The sequence below is a fragment of the Mixophyes fleayi genome, chromosome 4 (genome assembly GCF_038048845.1).
Source record: "Mixophyes fleayi isolate aMixFle1 chromosome 4, aMixFle1.hap1, whole genome shotgun sequence".
Taxonomy (NCBI): Eukaryota; Metazoa; Chordata; class Amphibia; order Anura; family Limnodynastidae; genus Mixophyes; species Mixophyes fleayi.
In genome coordinates this window covers 123,984,946-124,005,026 of record NC_134405.1, presented here as the reverse complement: position 1 = coordinate 124,005,026, position 20,081 = coordinate 123,984,946, and the positions used below count along the sequence as shown (strand labels likewise).

Below are 20,081 nucleotides of genomic sequence, written 5' to 3'. Positions count from 1 at the left end.
ACGCACACGGCCGTCCACATAATGTAAAAAAAAGCGAGAATCATCAGACCAGGGCACCACCTTCCGGTGCTTCATGGTCCAGTTCTGGCGCTCCTGTGCCCATTGTAGTCACTTTCAGTGGGGTCAAGGGTCATCATGGGCTACACAGCAAGCAGCAATACACTGTGTATACTGACACCTTTCTATCATAGCCAGAATTAACTTTTCAGCAACTTGTACTACAGTAGCTCTTTTGTGGTATTAGACCAAGTGTATTAGCCTTCATCCCCACGAGAATTAACGAGCATTGGGGACTCTTGATCCTGTTGCCAGTTAACCGCTTGTCCTTCTTTGGACCATTTTTGCTAGGTACTAATGACTGAATACAGGAAACACCACACAAGACCTGCCGTTTTGGGAATTATCTGACCCAGTCATCTAGTCATCACAATTTGGCCCTTGTCAAAGCCACTCAGATCCTGCTTATTTTTCTTGCTTTCAACACATCAACTTCAAGAACTGACTGTTCACTTGCTGCCTAATATATCCCACCCCTATGCATCACTATACATAGGATATTGATTTTGACAGATGCCATTGCAACAAGATAATCAATGTTTTTCACTTCACTTGTCACTTGTGATTTTGATGTTGTGGCTGATCGGTGTGTGTGTGTATACAGTTGTCAAAGTGGAGATTTATAAGCGGAGGTATGGAAAATGTAAGCAAATTTGATCGTTTTACAATGAAGGCGTTGGTATGATGGCATACTACTGTATGCCACCCCACTTCAACCACTGTATATATAATATTTATATTAGTATAATTGTTGATATATGGACCCTTATGTCTCTACATTGGTACCGGCCTATTATTCACTGTATAGCTCCCATACGTTCATAGTCCGGTCACCCGTTTCTGCCTGGGATAACGCTGACTAGTTTGTCCTCATACTAATCTAATGTGGCATCATAGGAGTTTGAAAACAATTTGAAAAGTGTGTGGGGGAAATTGGTAAGTATTCAAGTCTAGGTGGCAGTACACTTTGTACGTAAAAGAGAAAGAGCTCTCCCCTCCTTAATAATGTAGTACTGTTAAGGCTGATAACTAGAAAGAAGGAGCATTTTTAATAAAGGACATCGATGGTACGAGTAGCCAGGGGCAGGCAAGGAGAAATGCCCTATTGGGATTATTGTATTATTATGCATTATTAGAAAATTAGATCAGTTTTAAATAAAGAAACTGATTTTTTTCTTATTTACTTTTTCCTTTTAATATAAAAACTTATTTTTTTTTTTATATTTGCTGAACCTGGAACTGGCAGCCAACGTCCGGTCTTCCGGTTTCAGTGCGCATGTGCTAGCCAGCATCCTGTTACACACATGTGCAGAGGCTCTGTGGACTGGCTTGCAAAGTGGTAAAAGTTCTCTTACTGCTGCCTACCAACCCCCCTTCACCCTGGTGAACTTTTCATCATAAATTAGATGAAAATAAACTTTATAGACAGGTCTTCATATAGAACTTCATATAGAACTTATGGCATAGTTATATACAGAAGCTATTACTAAAATTATTATTATCTCTGCATATATGAATTACTGATATAACCCATATATTTAATTATTTTAGCTTTTCTTTTAACTTCTTTTCTTTAGCTATTCTCCTCTGCTGGTAAATTCTTCTATTTCTAAAGAAAAATCGGGAAATTTGTTACATCATATGCAGAACCTTTTGGTGGGAGGTGGGGGGGGGGGTGGTGCTGATTGACATTTGATTTTAGAGTAATTTCATTAACATTCTGTGATAAAGGCATAAGTTAAGTTCCCTGTTTGAGAATAAAAGCTGTAAAAAAACTTTTGGGTGAAAACAGAACAGAAGTGCACTTCTTTGTGGCGTAAATGTAATTGTAGTCACTCATGCAGCTGCTACAGCGCTGTTCAACTCTGCTTGCTGTACATTTTTGTTTTCTTTAATCTTAACACTTGTGTGGCACAATGAGAACTGTACCCTAGTTCTACATGTTGTGCCTGTAAACAGCAAGTTTACAATACACATAAGTTCCAGATGCTGTTAGTTGAACAGTTACTAGTTCCATTGGCGCCCGTGAGTTTTGATTCTTGAGTGTCCAATATGTTGAGCATTGGGGGGACATGAAAGTGTTATATTACATTTCAAATGGATATAAATTCTGTATTAGTATTGCATATTTTGATGTGAAGTTGCCACCCACAGAAACATTGAAAATTAAATTTACCAACTTTTGTTTCTATGTACATATGTGTGTATATGCAGGGGCACATGGAGGATTTTTAAGGGGGGGTTTCCCCTCCACCCCCCCCCCCCCCCAAAAAAAAACCAAGAGCTGCCACGAGCCCGCGCATGTGCAGCTGCTCCGTTTCGGCAGCACTGTACTTTACAGCAGTCTCGGCCCTGTCAAAGAAGCGTCCGTGGCAGTGCTTCTTAGACAGCGCCGCGGCTGCTGTATAATACAGTGCCGCTATGTAGGGCACTTTTTTAGCGGAGGGGAGGGGTTTCTGGAGACCCAGAAACCCCCCCTGCGTTCGCGCCTGATATGTTATTTGGTTTTATTTTTAGTGGGGTGGGAAGTAGGCTGATGATGTTAAACCTTCACAGCGGTTTTGTACTAGAACATTTGATATACAGGTAAGTGGCTTCTTGACAAGTAAATGGTTAAATTAAATCCAATTAATCTACAACATTCTGTCAGCTACTAGAGCACACTTTAGATGCAGATATAGTGACTCTGAAAACGAAAATGCTAATGAACCACCATGCATTCGAAAAACTGTCTCTCGCTCAGGCTGCAATAAAATTACCCATGAAGCTTTTCATGGAGCATATTAAATACGCTTCTTGTGATTTAAAAGTCAAGCCATCACTTTGGATTCTTTACTGTGGATCCAAGCAAGTCTGATAATTCCAACTCATTTTAACAGTATAATATAGATAATTTACTTTCTTTTTAAATGCAGTGTGTCACAATAAACTGTGGGGGGAACTATATACACTAAAAATGTATTTTCTGCAGTGTTGTGCTTACAGGTAGAGATTCTCTACGAACTCATTTCTACCATCATGTTTAAAAGAGAGAAATTCTAATTGTCTAAAAAAGGAAAACCACTGCCAGTCCTTACGTTTAAATTGGAAACATGTTTTACATAGTTAAAATGCCAGGGCATCCTATAGTTATACAGTAATGGTGAACTGGGAATAGGTACTACAAAGATATATTTAATATGTTTGTTCAATCTTGAGTTGTAGGTAAAAAGTATATCTAAAAAAAACAGTCGCTAGTTACATTAACTGTGTGGTCTTTATATTGAAAGGTTGACGTAATGAATATATGGACATATCCTATTGATTATCACTTATATGAAGAGGGTGACGGTCTTCTTAAACCCTTTGCTTGTCAGGCTTTTTCTATGTATAAAGAGGACTTTGCTAATTAGGTAAAGAAATACAGTCCATGTACTACCAGAAAAAGCACTTGATAATAGGCGGTTGCAGGTGGTCATCCCAAGTCCTTATTGTACTTAATGAAAATATGTTAAACTTTTTTTTCTCTGAAATTGGTGGATCCATTGAGGAGAACTGTACAAGGAAACCTCAAGTATACAGAATATATTCCAATAGGCCATAATAGTGAGGTATATCTGAAATAAACAATTTTTATTACAAAGCAGGTTAAAAATATGTACATCCAAATAAAATGACATAGAGGCTATCTGTTAATTGGTAATGGTGTGCTCATGGTGATCCTGGCTGTGAATCCTCCTTGTCAAAGAAGATCCATTTGGGGAGTCTCAGGAGAGAGTAAATATTACCTTAAACAACAAAGTATTGAAGAAAGAAGTAACAGCACTCCTTCCCTAACTTAATATATGGTGTATAGTTTGGACACTGAGCTGTGCTTGTTTTATGCTTAGAAGAGGACTCTATAGTTGCTGTTCTCTTTTTTGCTACAGTAGCTCTTTTGTGGGATTGAACCAGATGTACTAGCCTTTATTCCCCATGAGCATCAATGAGCATTGGGCACCCATGATCCTGTCGCCGGTTAACCTGTTGTCCTTCTTTAGACCATTTTTGGTAGATACTAACCACTGCATTCCGGAAACATCACACAAAAAATGCACAATTTGACCCTTGTCAAACTCACTCTGATCTTGTCTAATTTTCATACTTCCAATACATCAACTTCAAGAACTGACTGTTCACTTACTGCCTAATATATCCCACCCTTATACATCACTAGACATGGGAAATTAATTTTGACAGGTGCCATTGTAACAAAATAATGTTATTGACTTCACTTGTCAGTGGTTTTGATGTTGTGGCTGATCGGTGTGTGTATACAGTTGTATGTTCTCTAGTACCTCCACCATGAGTTCTTGAAAGCAATGATAGCGTTAAGGTCTGCGATCATGATTGGCAACCTTTTGTGTATAACTAGTAGCAAGAATTCTGGTTGCGCCATTTGCTTTTTCTCTAGTGAACTCCATGTAATCCATATAACATTCATGGATATGCAGTAAACAACTGGATGTGGGAGTTTGCTGAGAAGCTGTTTGTACAACCAATGGCAACACATGTCCCCTGCATTCAGATGGCCGCTCAAATGCTGATCCCTTCAGTGACAGCAGTGTAGAGTTTGAGTTCAAAGCATATTGAAGGGCCAGCAGATGGTGCTGCAGCATATGATGGTCAAACGAGCCATCTTATCATCATATTCTGGGACCATGGAGCTTTTATATGTTAGACATTTGGGCTGCAAAACATGATTGCCATAGATGCCAAAAACATACTGGTAGGTTAATTGGCTGCTAACAAATTGACCCTAGTCTGTCTGTCTGTCTGTGTGTTTATGTGTGTATGTAGGGAATTTAGACTGTAAGCTCCAATGGGGCAGGGACTGATGTGAGTGAGTTCTCTGTACAGCGCTGCAGAATTAGTAGCGCTATATAAATAGCTGATGATGATGATAGAAGTAGCTATAGTCCATCTAAGACTTTGAAGGCAGCATCCTTATGGTAAACTGATAGTTGCCTGTTTTATGCACCTGCAAGTACCTAGCTTATTGCCTGTCTTCTGTCTCAACTGTAATAACTCTATAAAATGAATTATTAATTTATTTTAGTGCTGAACATTGTGCACATAGAAATCAATGCAAGAATTAAGAATGCTTGCCTCTGTAAGCTTAAAATCTCCAAGGATTAATGAAAAAAGAGACTCACAAGTCTTGCCATATCCATTTATCTACACTTTTGACTCCTGCAGTCACCTGGCATTGAAAGAGTCCGATAAAACATTATCATGAAAATGTGTTGATAGTTCTATCGCAAGTTTAACCGTCATGTTACACCCTCACAAGACCAAAACGAATGCAACAGCCACATTTTTGTGTTATTCTGAGAACTTGTATGTGAGGTTTCTATAATTTTATGCAAATGTATTTACTGTAATAACCACAATTTCGGTTGATATTTTGTTTCAGGTGTGCAGGTGTAAGGTGCAGCTGCCCCAGGTGTATAACTGCCCTGTGCTTACAACCACAGATTTACAATATCTGAAGCAATGGCATTATGTCCATTGGGGATGGGGGTTTCTCATTGTCAGTATTCTTTCTTACCATATTATGAATTCCAAGTGTTAAATTCAAAAAGCTTTCACCATTTTCCATAACTATTAGAAGTTTTGTAGTTTGTTTTGACAACTGGATAGGAATTTGCTATTTATATTGCAAAATGTAATTTATACTGAATCTTTCCACTTTTATTATTATTATTATTATTATTATTATTATTATTATTTATTTATAGGGCGCCACTAGGTATCCGTAGCGCCGTACAGGGACAGACAGAAATACAGTACAGGGTGAGACATCACGGAACAGTTAACAAAAAGCACAGTAACTCGGAAGCTCAAAGTACAGCTAGATGACAGGCGAGAGCCCCAGCGGGGTAGCTAGAGGGGTAGAAGGGCCTCACGGAAGAGACAAGGAGCTGGAGAGCAGAGTTAAGGTGGTGGAGAACAGGAGGAGAGGAGGCCCTGCTCGAAGGAGCGTACAATCTAAGGGGAGGGTAGGACGGACAGAGACGCAAGGGTAGGAGGAGGAAAGGAGGAGAGCGGAGGCAAAGACGGAGGGGAGGGGGGGAGAGGAGAGCGACGAGGAGGAAGGTAGGTGGGAGACAGGAAGGAGGGCAGTTAAGTGGGGGACTGGAAGGCTATAAAGAAGAGGTGGGTTTTTAAGGCCCGTTTGAAGCTGGACAAGTTGGGTGAAGTTCTGATGGAGCGGGGGAGCTGGTTCCAGTGGACGGGGGCAGCACGGGAGAAGTCTTGGATGCGAGCGTGGGAGGAGGTGACCAGGGGGGGAAGAGAGGCGACGGTCATTGGCCGAACGCAGAGGGTGGGATGGAGCATGGATGGAGATGAGGCTGGAGATGTAGGGAGCGGTGGAGTTGGAGAGGGCCTTGAAGGTAAGTGTAAGGAGCTTGAACACGATTCTGTAGGGGAAGGGGAGCCAGTGAAGGGATTGGTAGAGGGGGGAGACAGAAGAGGAGCGGCGAGAAAGGAAAATAAGCCGAGCGGCAGCATTGAGAACGGAGCGAAGGGGGGCGAGATGAGAGCGGGGGATGCCAGTAAGGAGGAGGTTGCAGTAGTCTAAGCGGGAGATGATAAGAGAGTGGACAAGAGCTTTAGTGGCATCTTGGGAAGGGAAGGGTCGAATGCGCGCGATGTTGCGCAGCTGGAAGCGGCAAAATTTTGCAAGTGAGAGAATGTGAGGGGCAAAGGAGAGAGAGGAGTCGAGGATGACACCGAGGCAGCGAATTTGAGGAACAGGGGAAAGAGAGGAGTTGAGTACAGTGATAGAGAGGTCGGAAGGGCAGGGGGAATGAGCGGGAGGAAAGACAATTAGTTCGGTTTTTGCAAGATTAAGTTTGAGAAATTTAGAGGACATCCAGGAGGAGATGGCAGAGAGGCAGTCGGACACCCTGGAGAGGAGGGAGGGAGAGAGATCAGGAGAGGAAAGGTAGAGTTGGGTGTCATCCGCATAAAGGTGGTACTTGAGACCAAAGGAGCTGATGAGTTTGCCCAGGGAAGAGGTGTAAAGAGAGAACAGTAGGGGTCCGAGAACAGAGCCTTGGGGGACCCCTACTGGAAGGGAGGAGGGGGGAAGAGAGATCCAGAGGTGGTGACCGAGAGGGAACGGTCAGCAAGGTAAGAGGTGAACCAGGACAGGATGGAGCCAGAGAGGCCAAAGGATTGAAGGGTGTGGAGCAGGAGTGGGTGGTCAACGGTGTCAAAGGCCGCTGAGAGATCCAAGAGAATGAGAAGGGAGAAGTGACCCCTGGCCTTAGCAGAAAGGAGATCATTGGAGACTGTGGCCAGGGCAGTTTCGGTGGAGTGGAGAGGGCGGAAGCCAGATTGGAGAGGGTCAAGGAGGGAGTGCTCAGAGAAGAAGGTGGAGAGGCGGCTGCAGACGAGTCTCTCAAGTATTTTTGAGGCAAAGGGGAGAAGAGAGATGTGGCGATAGTTGGAGAGAGAGGTGGGGTCAAGATTAGGTTTCTTGAGAATGGGGGAAACAAGAGCGTGTTTGAAGGAGGAGGGGAAGATACCGGTGGAGAGGGACAGATTAAAGAGGTGGGTGAGGTGGGAGCAGGTGGTGGGGGAGAGGGAGCAGAGGAGGTGGGAGGGGATGGGGTCAAGGGGACAGGTAGACAGGGGGGAGGATGAAATGAGAGAGTGGACTTTTAAATAATTTATACTCATATTCTTTTTCATTATTATTATTTTTTAATGGTATCAGCAAGTAGTAATACATTTTATTTCCAAGTAACTATAGGTGACAAGTGTGTAATTAGTGTGAACTGTGTAATATGTTTTTACAGATATAAGAATATGCTGAGTATGTGTTATTACTAGATGTACTCAACATTACAGGAATTGCCTGTTCCATAAAAAACATAAATCATTATCAGGCTTATTTCAGACTATTGTACAAATAGCATAGCTAAGATGTAACCCATAGCAACCAATTCACTCTTGTCTTTGATTCTTCACTATAGGGTAAATGCTATTTAAGCTATTAGCACTATACTGTTAAATAACCATTTTTGACTGAATGTAAGACAAATGTCAAAATTTATAATAAGTCTTTTAAGCAAATAGAGAAATTTATATGACCATACAAGTCCTGATCTGTTCCTGGAAATATCTTTCTCTTGGGCTGCTGCTTGAGCTCTGTTACACATAGCCTAATTATCCAGATAGATGGGATCTTCAGTAGTGCTTAATTCATGAATCAAAAACTTTTCATGACTTTTAAAATTCAATCATTGTGAGAATTAACTAATCAAACACTCTGGACAAGTCTGCATTTCCCTGCCCTTTCCTGTCACATGGTAACTGATACACTCTTCATTATTGTATCACATATGTACATAAAAGAAACAAAAATCACAAGGTGAAAAGTGCAACTATATCCTGTTTTGCCACTGCTACTTTGATTGGTTACAGATCCAAGTGTCTCTGGTTCACAGATAACAAAAAAATAAAAATGCTGTGGTTCTTCAAGAAATGAAAAAATATACTTTCGCTTGCTCTTTCTCTCTCATATCAAGGAAAAGTCCTATCAAACTTAATTTGACAGATACAAGTCACCTTCTGTAGAGATGTCAGTTTCCTATATATTGACATTTTTTGTATAATATTTTCCATCACATCAGGTCAAGCTAAATCCATTTTTTCCAATGGAGCAAAGTATTTATTCGTATGCTGGGACCCTAGAGATATACATATCCAACCAACTACCTCCTGGATTGTGTTATTAAATCATACAACTGATTACAGCCCAGTCCACCACCAACTAGCCTGGGCTTGTTCACCATTGGGACACTTACTGTATAGCCTATATAAACTATGCAACCACATAAAACCTTGTGGTTCCTTCTGAACAGGCGCGGGCTGACAACAAGCAGCCCGGGGGGTGCACAGGCGGCCGCATCATGTGTCATATGATACGGCCCGAACAGCGGTCACTCTGAGCGGCCCGGGGGACCGATGTTCCCCGGCCCAGCCTGCCCCTGCTTCTGGATATAATAACCAGTATCATTTTGACCCTAGTGATTTGCTAGCCAAATTACTATTTGATGGGGAAAAAGGAAATTAAAAAATGATGAAATAATACTCAAGTGAGACTTTCAATCATCAATGTTGATCTGACTCCACAAGGATGCAGAGCGAGTCTCTGTGATCAGTTGGATAAGTTCATTGCATGACGTATGTAAAAGATCTAGGTTGGCCAAGAAGTGCCCACGTGCTCTTTCTTATTGCCCTTTGTGCGGACATGTGGGATAATGATAGATGGGAAGCATTCACATTAAATTGGGAGGCCTGTTGCTATATTGGCAAATTACAAAGGTGAGGTTTTCCTTTGAGAAGGATCTAGGGGTCTATTTATGACCCTTTGCATTTCTGATATCTCCTGCGTTAGGCTAATGCTAAATAGCCTCATAATTTTTTTTTCTTAAACCATGCAGAAACAGATGTTTCTGCAAGGTTTTAGGCTTGATAAATAGGCCCCTTAATCTCTTGTTCACTGTTTCTATTCATACTGTCAATAGTCATATATATTGAGACAGAAGAATGCTAGAAGCTGTATATATGTGTATAACACTATATACTCAATCAGACTCATAAGATTGCTTCTAGTGCTGACTAGCTAGAACTTTAATGATTAAAACAGATATAATTTTTCAGGTCATCTTTAATCATTATTTACCACTGTCCTGGACATTTAAGCTAATCTTTTTCAAACATGTGGGTAGTCATTGTAATAATAGGCTGTTGAACCATTAATTCTAAAGCTGAAATTCTGTCCAACATGTAACTATTATGTTGGTATGTATTAATTCAAATCTGTCAAATCTGTGACCCGTGAGAATTAAAGATGCACAGGTCTTGCTCAAGTGCCCAAAGGATGCTTATAGGATAACCATGCTTGATGATCATTTCTACCCACTCTCTATATATATTTTTAAGAAAAGTTAATTTTATCTGCAAAAAGAGCTCAATACTGCCATCTGCTGGGTTTGTATGTATTATCAGCAATTGTCACTCCATTTCAAATTGTTAATATATTATATGATCAGTTCATCAATTATCAACGTTTTAGGAATTTTTAGATTGGGGCATGCACACACTAAAATACATTTTTATATAGTGAAACATAAATATATCCCTTGCTTTGCAAGTATTTCCCCCCCTCCCCCCCAAATATATAGGATATTTTTGTGTTCCTAGAATGTGATTGCTCTGTATATTTGCATTAATTTGTATATGGACATGTATTTGTGTTAGACAATTTCAGACCGTGATGGGTGAATTAACAGGTTCCCAAATGTGTACGTTCTAAATATACAATTTAACTGTTCTAAGCTTTCTATTGGATTGTAAAGGACTTGTTTTATACACAAATGCTTTAAATTAATAACGGTTATTCAAATTTCATCCAAGTGGTTATCCACCTCTGAAGTTATTGGTAGATTTTTATTTCTGGACATGAGGACTTACCACAAAATACATTCTAAAATCTCATTTAATCAAAGCTCCCAACTGCCCTGAATCGTGGCCCTTGAAAGGGTACTGATTTTGTTTGCATAAAAGTCACATGGACATTCTGTATGCTTAATTAGGGAATTCAGTGCTTGTACTCATGTGCTCTGTTTTCCCACTACATGCAGCAGCAGATAGCATAAACAGAAAGCTCTGCAGGCCAACATATGCAGGCACATTAGGTGCCCGTGTGATATTTTCCTTACATGGCAGGGGCGCACGCAGGGGGGATTCTGGGTCTCCAGAAACCCCTCCTCTCCGCTAAAAAAGTGCCCTACATAGCGGCACTGTACTATACAGCAGCCGCGGCGCTGTCAAAGAAGCGTCCGCGGCGGTGTTGTATTGTATACAGCAACACCGCTGACAGTCGCAGGGAAGTTATTAATGGCTCTGGGGCACTCAAAATTCATAACTGTGTGCAATAACAGCTAAATGATTCATGAGGGTGGATGTGACACATCGATAAACATTCGCTTACACAGAGGATCAGTTCTTCAGATGTGGAAGCAGTTTCAATGTGGTACAGAGCTAGGAGTCCCAGGGCAGAAATAGATCATTTTTTTTATTATTAATTTTTAAACCACTAACTTTTACCTACACATTTGCCATAGTTGCCTTTTAGGTCTTTATAGGCCTTGGGCAATGATTGTAGTAGTTGCACCTTCAGTTTCTCTGAAGCTTGCTTTTTTTTTTAAATAAAACAAACAAAAAATAACTTTAATAAAGTTTCAGTGCAAGCATTTAAATACAGTAAGTCACAGCGTACGTGTATAGATATCTGAGCTGACAAGATACTGACGGCTGTGAGTCTGCATCCTCAAGGAACTTAATAGTACTAAGATGTAAGGGTAAGATAAGGAGATCGAGGAGTGGGAGTTTCAGGAAGCTAGGAGGGACCCACTCAGTCCCACATCCAAGAGAGGAAAGGAGTGTAGATCAAGATCCCAAAATCTTATATTGAGGAAAAAGCTATGAAGGCAATGAAGGCAGACTTCAAGCATGACATCAATATGGTCTAGTTATGGTTGCCAGACTCTGGTAAAAGAGATCACCAAGTTCTGGAGAATACCTGGAATATATTCCATAGGGAAGATATGCCATATTCAAGCCCAGCTCAGGTGGGTTTTGGTTCTAAAACTTTGACCTTATGTGGGGGATCTGAGGATGTGGTGAAATTGTTTAAGTGTTTAGGGAAGTAGTCCTGAAGAGTTAGGGATAACATTACCAGTAACTGCAGGAACAAGGGCCTGCACCACCATACAAAAACAAAGGATACAACTTGAATGTAATTCCACTGGCATAGATTAGAGGAAGCAGGGGTGAAGGCTTGGATCCTGGTAGAGACCACATACCACCTTAAATAGAGCATGAAGGCATTATCTTTAATTCTGACTGATATGGCAAATTTCATCAAGTTCTGCCTAACTCCAGGACTCCAAATCCAGAATCACCCCCATCTTCTGTCCCATTCCAGTTTATTGAGGGGGATGGGGCACACTGGAAGGTGATTCAATGGTAATCCTCTAAATACAGCTCCAAGCAAAATAATTGAAATGGTCTCACTAGTTCCTTTTTTATTTTAGGAAAGTTATGGAATGTCAATCTTATGAATTCTTTATGTCATGACAGTAAATACCCTGGGAACAAGTACTTTGATAGTGCCACAATCTGAAGCAAAAATTGTACATAATAAATCACTGCCCCCACCGCTCCAGATACAAATTACATTACTATTTACTGTAGTGTTTTCTGAAGTAACTAAACAAAAAAATGAAACTGCTAATGCAGCAATTAACCTGTGTTAACTCTAGAACTGCTGCATTTATAGAAGACAAGTGGAAGAGGTGATGAATTATATTGTGAGACTGCATTAGGTAACATCAATATCTCTGTATCCAGTGGGAGAAAACAGTCAGAAATACTGATGCGATGGCCCGTTAAACAGTAATTTATTCTTGATCTGATCTGTGTACATCGTAATCCCTTGCCCCTTCCAGCCTTTTTCTATTGATGTTTTGTCATCTGGTGTCGCCATTGCACTTATGGTCTTTTTGTTCTTCATCAACATTTCAGGATACATTAAAGATTTTACTTCAAGATAACAGCATTTATTTTCTTAGATATTGTATCAAGGTTTGGCACTAGAAGAATCTGTTTGCCAGCTCTTCTCCATTCCTTTTGGCTATGTGCTCACCTTGCTGTTTATATCTTTCTCACAGTTTAAACAGACTCTGCTGGATTTTACTCTATTAGAATAGGTTACTTGTAGAAAAGGACTATCCAGCTGGCCTTCTATGACCCTGATGCTTCCCTCCAAGGTATTTCCTTGGCCCAAAATGTCCCTGAAACCTCAATAGAATTTGTAGAATATCATATATCTTTTTCAATATTATTTGATCCTTCCCCCACTGAGTTCCTGAAGCTGGCAGTAGTATTGCACAGTGGGCACCCAGTTTAGAATAGGATCCGCTCCCCCATGTTGCTACATGGGGGAGAGGTTGTGGTGAAAGTGTCCAAAGTGGACTTACCCCTTTTAAAAAAAATTTTATGCAAGATAAAGATTTGGGGTAGGTAAAAATGGGTCTGCGGTGAGACTAGAGTCCTAGTCATTCAGTAAATTTTTCTTTTGCCTCCTGCCTTCATTCAGCACAGCAGTAGCAGCATCCACAACATTTACAATTGTTCCAAATAATGTTATGAACAGTAGAAACTTAAAACTATGTTAAAGTGTCGTCAGTTTCAACTTTCATACAGCAGCTGCATAGCTCCCAACACTTCAGCTCCTTGACTGGGGCAGGCGGTGGGGTCACTTCATGCTCAGAGCTTTCCTAGCACATTCACCCCTTCAAAAGCCCTAAAATCATGACTGTCCTGCCTAAATTAGGGCAGCTGGGAAGTATACAGCTTGGTTATATACGGAGATAATTATTTGGGTGGTTTTTTTTGGGCTTTTTTTGTTGCCTCAACAGTAGTTAAATAATTTAGTCCCACACCCATGGCATAAAAGCCATGATCGTCATTACACTGATGGGGCCAAAATGACACTATTCACCACAAATTGTCACTGAGGTCCTGCGTCCCACCCACTTCATTAGGAAGTGGTCAGGACACAGCAGGGAGAGTAGGTAGGTATGTGTAAAACGAAGCAATCCCATAACCTATAGTAAGAACCCTTGTGTATATTAAACAGCACACTGTATGTAGTGAAGAGGACGACAGGGCACAGGAGTTTTCAAAGATGAGAAGGTATTTTATTGATGATCAATATTTTGGGCACACTAGAGATGTGGGAGCTTATATTACTGTTTCAAAATAAATCAATGCATGTAAAACGTAGCTGATTTTTAACTGGGAGACAGCAGAAAAGTTAACCTCATTAATCAGGAAATTGCTTGTTTTAGGGGAACTTGCAGGTCCTAGGTTTCTGAACTGTAGAAAGGGGTAAATCATAATGTTAAATACAGTATAACTCAAAATAACACAAATTATGCAAGAAAAGTAATTACACAGCAAAGAATAAAACATACACAATTATCAGAATGGGTATTTTAAAGACATTGAAATGCATATGGAGTGGTCGACTATAAATGTACTCAGACTAGGGGAGGATATTGAATAACTTTACATACATTAGTGAGAAGTTTGTTATAGACACATTTTAGTGGGCACTGTATCATCACATGGTACATCTAGAAAGAACCCTGTTTTAGAAGATTAAAACAATAGTATGCTCATTGCTAGGACATTCTAGCATTTTTATATTGAATGTAGGTATCACTTGTGCTATTTCTGTCTATGAACAGGGGCAGGCTCAGCCGCTCCGATACAGGGCTACCATGGGCTGGGTCACTCGGCCACCTGCATTTTTTTTCCTTTAAGGCTGCTGACTTGAGTCTTGCCCCCCGGGCTAAAATTTCCCAGCCCTCCTATGAAGAATCCTTGACTTTGCGAAAAAATGGCTAGAAGACTATAAGAAAGTACTGCATCCCATAAAAATGTGCAGATAATATTCAGTTGTAAGTGTATTTCCCTTCATTTAACCTTATCTAAGCTAATGCCACAGGCTAATGTTAATTTTAAGATATGTGAATAGCAATACACCATTGTTTCATAAGCCAGTTGGCAAATGCTTTGTAGAAATATGACTAACTGATATCTTGAGCCACTTTACTATATAATTTTCAAGTGTTTTTTTTTGAGTTTGAAAAACAAAAAATGTCCTCAACAAGAAGTAATTGCATACCTGATCTGTACAGTTGTTGTACTCAATGAAAAGTCCTGTAATCAAAGCATAGAATAAGATTAAACCCTTACTTTGTACCCAATCACTGGATGAAACACAAAACGTCCTCTAAAACTATTCTACAGCCAAATACTAAAATACACATATACACAATGTTGTACAAATACTATATGCAAAGACCATTACTTTTTGAAAGTTGTGGACTAAAGGTGTTTGTAAACATATTGTCCACTTTTGGACAGTCCTGCTTTTCTGCCTGCCCTCCAATCCATGCATTCCTTTACTGGGGGTCTACACTATACCTGGGATCTCCATTAATATCTTCATTTAATCTCCAAATCAGCAGCAGAGGTGAATGCTGTCAGTATGTCTGGGTCTGAGATTGAAATCTAGCTCTGTGGGTAAATGTCTCAAAAACTGATTGTAAAGGAGCTGAGATGGGTCTTATTCAATCTGCTGGTACATACAAAGAAGAGCCCTGTCTCCAATCCCTTTATTTGTGGCATAGCTAATGGCTCGTGGGCCCCTTTGCAAAATCTGATCTTGTGTGTCCTGCACATGCGGAAACACCAGGGCAGCTTGTTTAGTACATATTGGAGACTTTCTGATGTTGGACATCTGAATTCTTGGGGGAATGCAATGGGATGATGGTAATTATGCAATATTCCCAATTCAAAATCCTCATAGATCAGCTTATTAAGCCAAGCTGCTTCATCAGCAGCTGCAATGAGAGGGAAACATACAAGCAACTTTCAAACTTATGTTTCTTCCTCTTTTTTTGTGTTGATAGAATTATAATTTTATAGTTTTTCTCTTTTCCTTTAGCCCAGTGTGATGGTGCTGATAAAACAGGGATGTCACCACCCACAGAGGATAAACTCAGACACACGCACAGACACTCAGCTGGGAATTTGAAGGCTATCAAGAATCCAAGTGTAGAACACACCAACTCACTGGGAGAAAGGATAGATTCTTCACTGCCATTAGAGAGTCAATTGTAAGTATCAATAATATTAAGACACAACTCAACATAGCTTTCATACCAGTATGACCATATACTAAAATGTTAATGGTCTTATATTTGCCTTTTCAATCATTGCAAATTTGTTTTTATTTGTACACCAACATAAACATGTTCTGTCTACAAAAATATAGTAGCTAATTGGTATTCAGTTGGTGGATGGAGAATCATTCTTGAATCTCAGTCTTTAAAAATATCCAACGCTATTTGTACAGTAAAACCAGTCTTCTAATCTGAGATAATTCCCTGATAGATCATTAGATGAACATCCAGTAATCTCTAGTACATAAAATCAAAATTAATGCCAGTATTCACTGTGGCTGGATGAGATAGAAACTAGTACTGTACAACATTGTGTATCCGTCAAGATCGGGAAGATTATCTTGAAAATATAGGGGCATATGCAATTACAATTAGCTTTATAATATTTAATAATGGTTGGTTAAAATGTGGTGCACATATTGATATTTAAAAATAATTTCAAATTCTAAAGCAAACTTATTAAACCACAATACATGGTGTACACAAAATCAGGGCAAGTGCTGTTAATTATTGATACCTGAATCTATTTCATGCTTTCAACTATGTTTGTGAGAAAAATCATTAAAACTAATTCCCATTACTCATTTGCAAGAATTACTTGACTTTTACTGTGTTATTGATAATGGTAAACATATAAACCAAATAAAGAAGGTAGCTGGTATTTAACCTGACCAAACAGTGAATATCACAAGAGATTAATATGCTTACTAAGGCACCTAAATTCACTGCTGGGAATATTGCAGAATGGTTTAAAGAGACCCAACATATTTAAAATTATCCAGGAAAGGAGTGGAAAAAAAATATTAATGATAACCGTATTATTATTATCATCATCATCATCATCCTCCAAGAGGCAAATCAGCAGTATAGTCAGACATGAAGAAAAAGTGGCTGTATTATGAGAATATGATTTAGGTTTGCAAACAGATGAAATGAGATGAGGTATGTTGTTAAGCATAAGAATAGCTTTCATGCACAAAAGCCAAGCAAAAGGTCAGCATGGCAAAAGAAAGGTCTGGATTTTTAAGCCATTTGCATTTTTGTGATGGCCATATAGTATGGGGAATGGAGGGCGAAGCCCTGAATGCAGAATGCACCAGACTCATTGTGCTGCATAGCAGAGCCCCCAAATATAACTTTGAAATTATTTTGTTGCAGTCAGTACAATGATCCCCAGCTCATAGTATGTTTGGTAATTAATGTGCTAAAATAGCGCTCCCTATGCTTGGATCATATTCCTGTTGTGATCCTTTGGATTCACAACGGGAATATGAATCATTCCAAAGGATTCTTTGAATCCTTTTGAATGAATCAATGTAAATTGAAACTACAACATCTATTAGTATGCTTTAGAATTTGATAAAAAATAGTCTAAAATTTCATAAAGATGTTTTGAATAAAATTACCATAAATGATCAGATCGATGCCTCCTGAAAAAAGCCAAAGATCCCCTTCTGATGAGCCTATTTATCAAGCAGAAAAAAGTTTGCGGTCTACCTGAAAAATGGGTGATTTCAGATATCAGAACATATTCAGTAAATGAAAACAATCACCTGGGAATTATTTTAAAATTTTCGATATTTTTTAAACCTATTCGTAACTTTTTTTATTTATTATTTTTACCACTAAGTGGAACTGAAATGTCAAGTCTGGTCTTCCAGGCCCACAGCACATGCGTGAAAGGATTATCCAGGTGATTTATTGCTTCTCCAAGCCAGTATGGTATCAGAGTATAAGTTTACTCTAAACGCTCCCGTTCAGTATTGACTCAGCTGCCTTGACGATGTTTTAATGTTAAATCATGGTGATAGCAGGTTTTCTATTGGCTGTAATAAGCATTGATAGAAAACCAGCCCTATCACCATTTATTAGTAAATTAACCTGTATAGCTCAAATAATGACACATATATACTACAAACCTATGAAATATATGAATGAATATATGACTAGCATTTTGAGGAACTCCTTCTCCCTACAAAACCTGGGTTCCCCGGTGGTTTTTACAACCACCCCATTCCTTACTTCTGAGTTGGTCCTCCCAGTGTAGTTCTATTTTCTGCACAAAAATTGATTTGTTAGAGCTCCCTGATTTTCTGCATCTGAGTAGATGTCCCCTCCTTGCCCCCTCTTTACTTTACCTTGCTCCCCCCTTTTCCACTCCCCATTTTATTTATTAATGATAGTGTCTTTTGCACTTTCTTCTCTGATTTCATGAAACACATGTATGGAAACAGTACTATGGATTCTGTACTGGATGTACTTGTTACCTTCCTCAAAATCTTGTCATGTGCGCTGTTCTCTATCATTGTGTACTTTTGTTGTTGGCACTTGTTGCCCACAATAAACTATTATTATGAAAAGAACACCTGTAAATGGCACCTACTTTATTGCAATTGCATCTGCCCCAATATTGTTTGCATACTGTAGGCAACTATTTTGTGCTATTTGCGTTAAAGAAGAACTATAGACAAAAATATATTTGGTACTCCCTTCCCTCAACTAGCAGAGCATCACACCTCACAATTCATAAAATAGTTTCACCCTTGGCCATGAAAACTTTGAGTTCCTATGTTTGTGAGGTCTGCGGCTAAACTAATGATGGGGTGGCTGTTATCACAGAACCATTGAACCAAATGTAAGTTAAACTTGTTTGCGACTAGTTACTTTTTAAGGGAGATGTTCACACACATGGATTTCTTTTAATATTAAACACCTTCCTCATCAAGTAGATTGGTCAGCGTTCCCTATATATGAGTAGTACCTACGTGCGAAGTTTCCAAATTTGACTGCTGACATTAGAGGCAGCTTCTGAATACCCTAGGTCTCATGCATTGGACCCTGCCATTCTGTTTCATTGGAAGTGAGAGAGTTAATTTGGGTGAACATCTCCTTTACTACATCTGCGTGCTGCATTTTCAATGTGTAATGGAAGTTTTGCAAATACATATGGTGTTGTGGGCTTAAATTACAGGTGTGCTTGTGTGTGTGTATATATATATATATATATATATATATATATATATATATATATATATATATATATATATATATATATATATATATATATATATATATATGTATATATATATATGTATATAAATATATATGTATATAAATATATAATTACACTTTAAATATATACTTAAACCTTTCTGAAATTAAATTTGAAGATGAACAATATGGTGTAAGGAAATTAGATTTTAGATTTTGCAGCCTGACTAGATTAAAAAATAGTAGTTGATGATGTTACAATGCCAATTAAATGGCCCGTTTTGGGCAGATGGTTGTACAGTGGAGATGAGAGATTTCGGGGGCAACCAGATCTCTCTCTGAATGAGAAAAACATTATTTATTTGGTTTAATAATTGGATTCCCTCACAGCTGGTACCATGGTGCAATCAGCCGCACAGACGCCGAGAGTCTCCTGAGGCTGTGTAAAGAAGCAAGTTACCTGGTGCGAAACAGCGAGACCAGCAAGATTGACTTTTCTTTATCACTGAAGTAGGTATTGTCTTTTATATTGAAAAAAGATTGTACAGGGCCCGCAAGGGCAACATTTATAAGAGAGGCACATTTTTATATTTTTTTACTTGTCATATATTGATTTTGTTATTTGTGTGTAAATAAATTACGAAATGCTTCTTGTTTTAATTTCATCTTTTTTTTAATCTCCTGCTTGTCTGTGAATTCTCAGTTTTAAAGGTGCTACTAGAACAGCTTCGTTTACAGCAGCACAGGTTATTTGAAGACATGAGTGCTATTCTTAACAGACGCAATGACCTGTCCATTCATGTCAGGCTGAGAGTTAGATAGTGGAAGCTGGGTACACCAACAGCACAGGGAAGTGATAAGAGGCTCCTGTCAAAAAGATGTGGGAAGATTGTGGTGTCAAACACACCTCTGTATAAAAACAAACTTCTAGCTTGTTTCATTTTTCTCCCTTATTTGTTCTAACCCTGCTCCCTACACACTAAATAGGTATTTGTAAAGAACATAAAATGATGCAGTTCTTTTACATTTGCTATCTGCTTAGAAATTGTATATTTTCTTCAAGCGTACCTTTTCTATTACTTTTATGGAGATGTATTGACATTGAGTCCATTGTCGGGCAAGTATTCAGAACTGCATTGTTCTAGTCTATAAGTGACCTGCATAAACTTACTG

General features: G+C 39.2%; 1 protein-coding gene across 3 annotated transcripts in view; it reads left to right on the top strand.

Annotated features, from left to right (window-relative positions):
- Positions 1 to 20,081, top strand: part of SHF (Src homology 2 domain containing F) — a 234,886-nt gene that overhangs the window by 179,907 nt on the left and 34,898 nt on the right. For all 3 annotated transcript variants that reach the window (XM_075208129.1, XM_075208128.1, XM_075208127.1), the window contains 2 exons: positions 15,680 to 15,851; positions 19,299 to 19,418. In XM_075208129.1, coding sequence (XP_075064230.1) covers positions 15,680 to 15,851; positions 19,299 to 19,418 — 292 coding nt within the window. The remainder of the gene's footprint in view (positions 1 to 15,679; positions 15,852 to 19,298; positions 19,419 to 20,081) is intronic.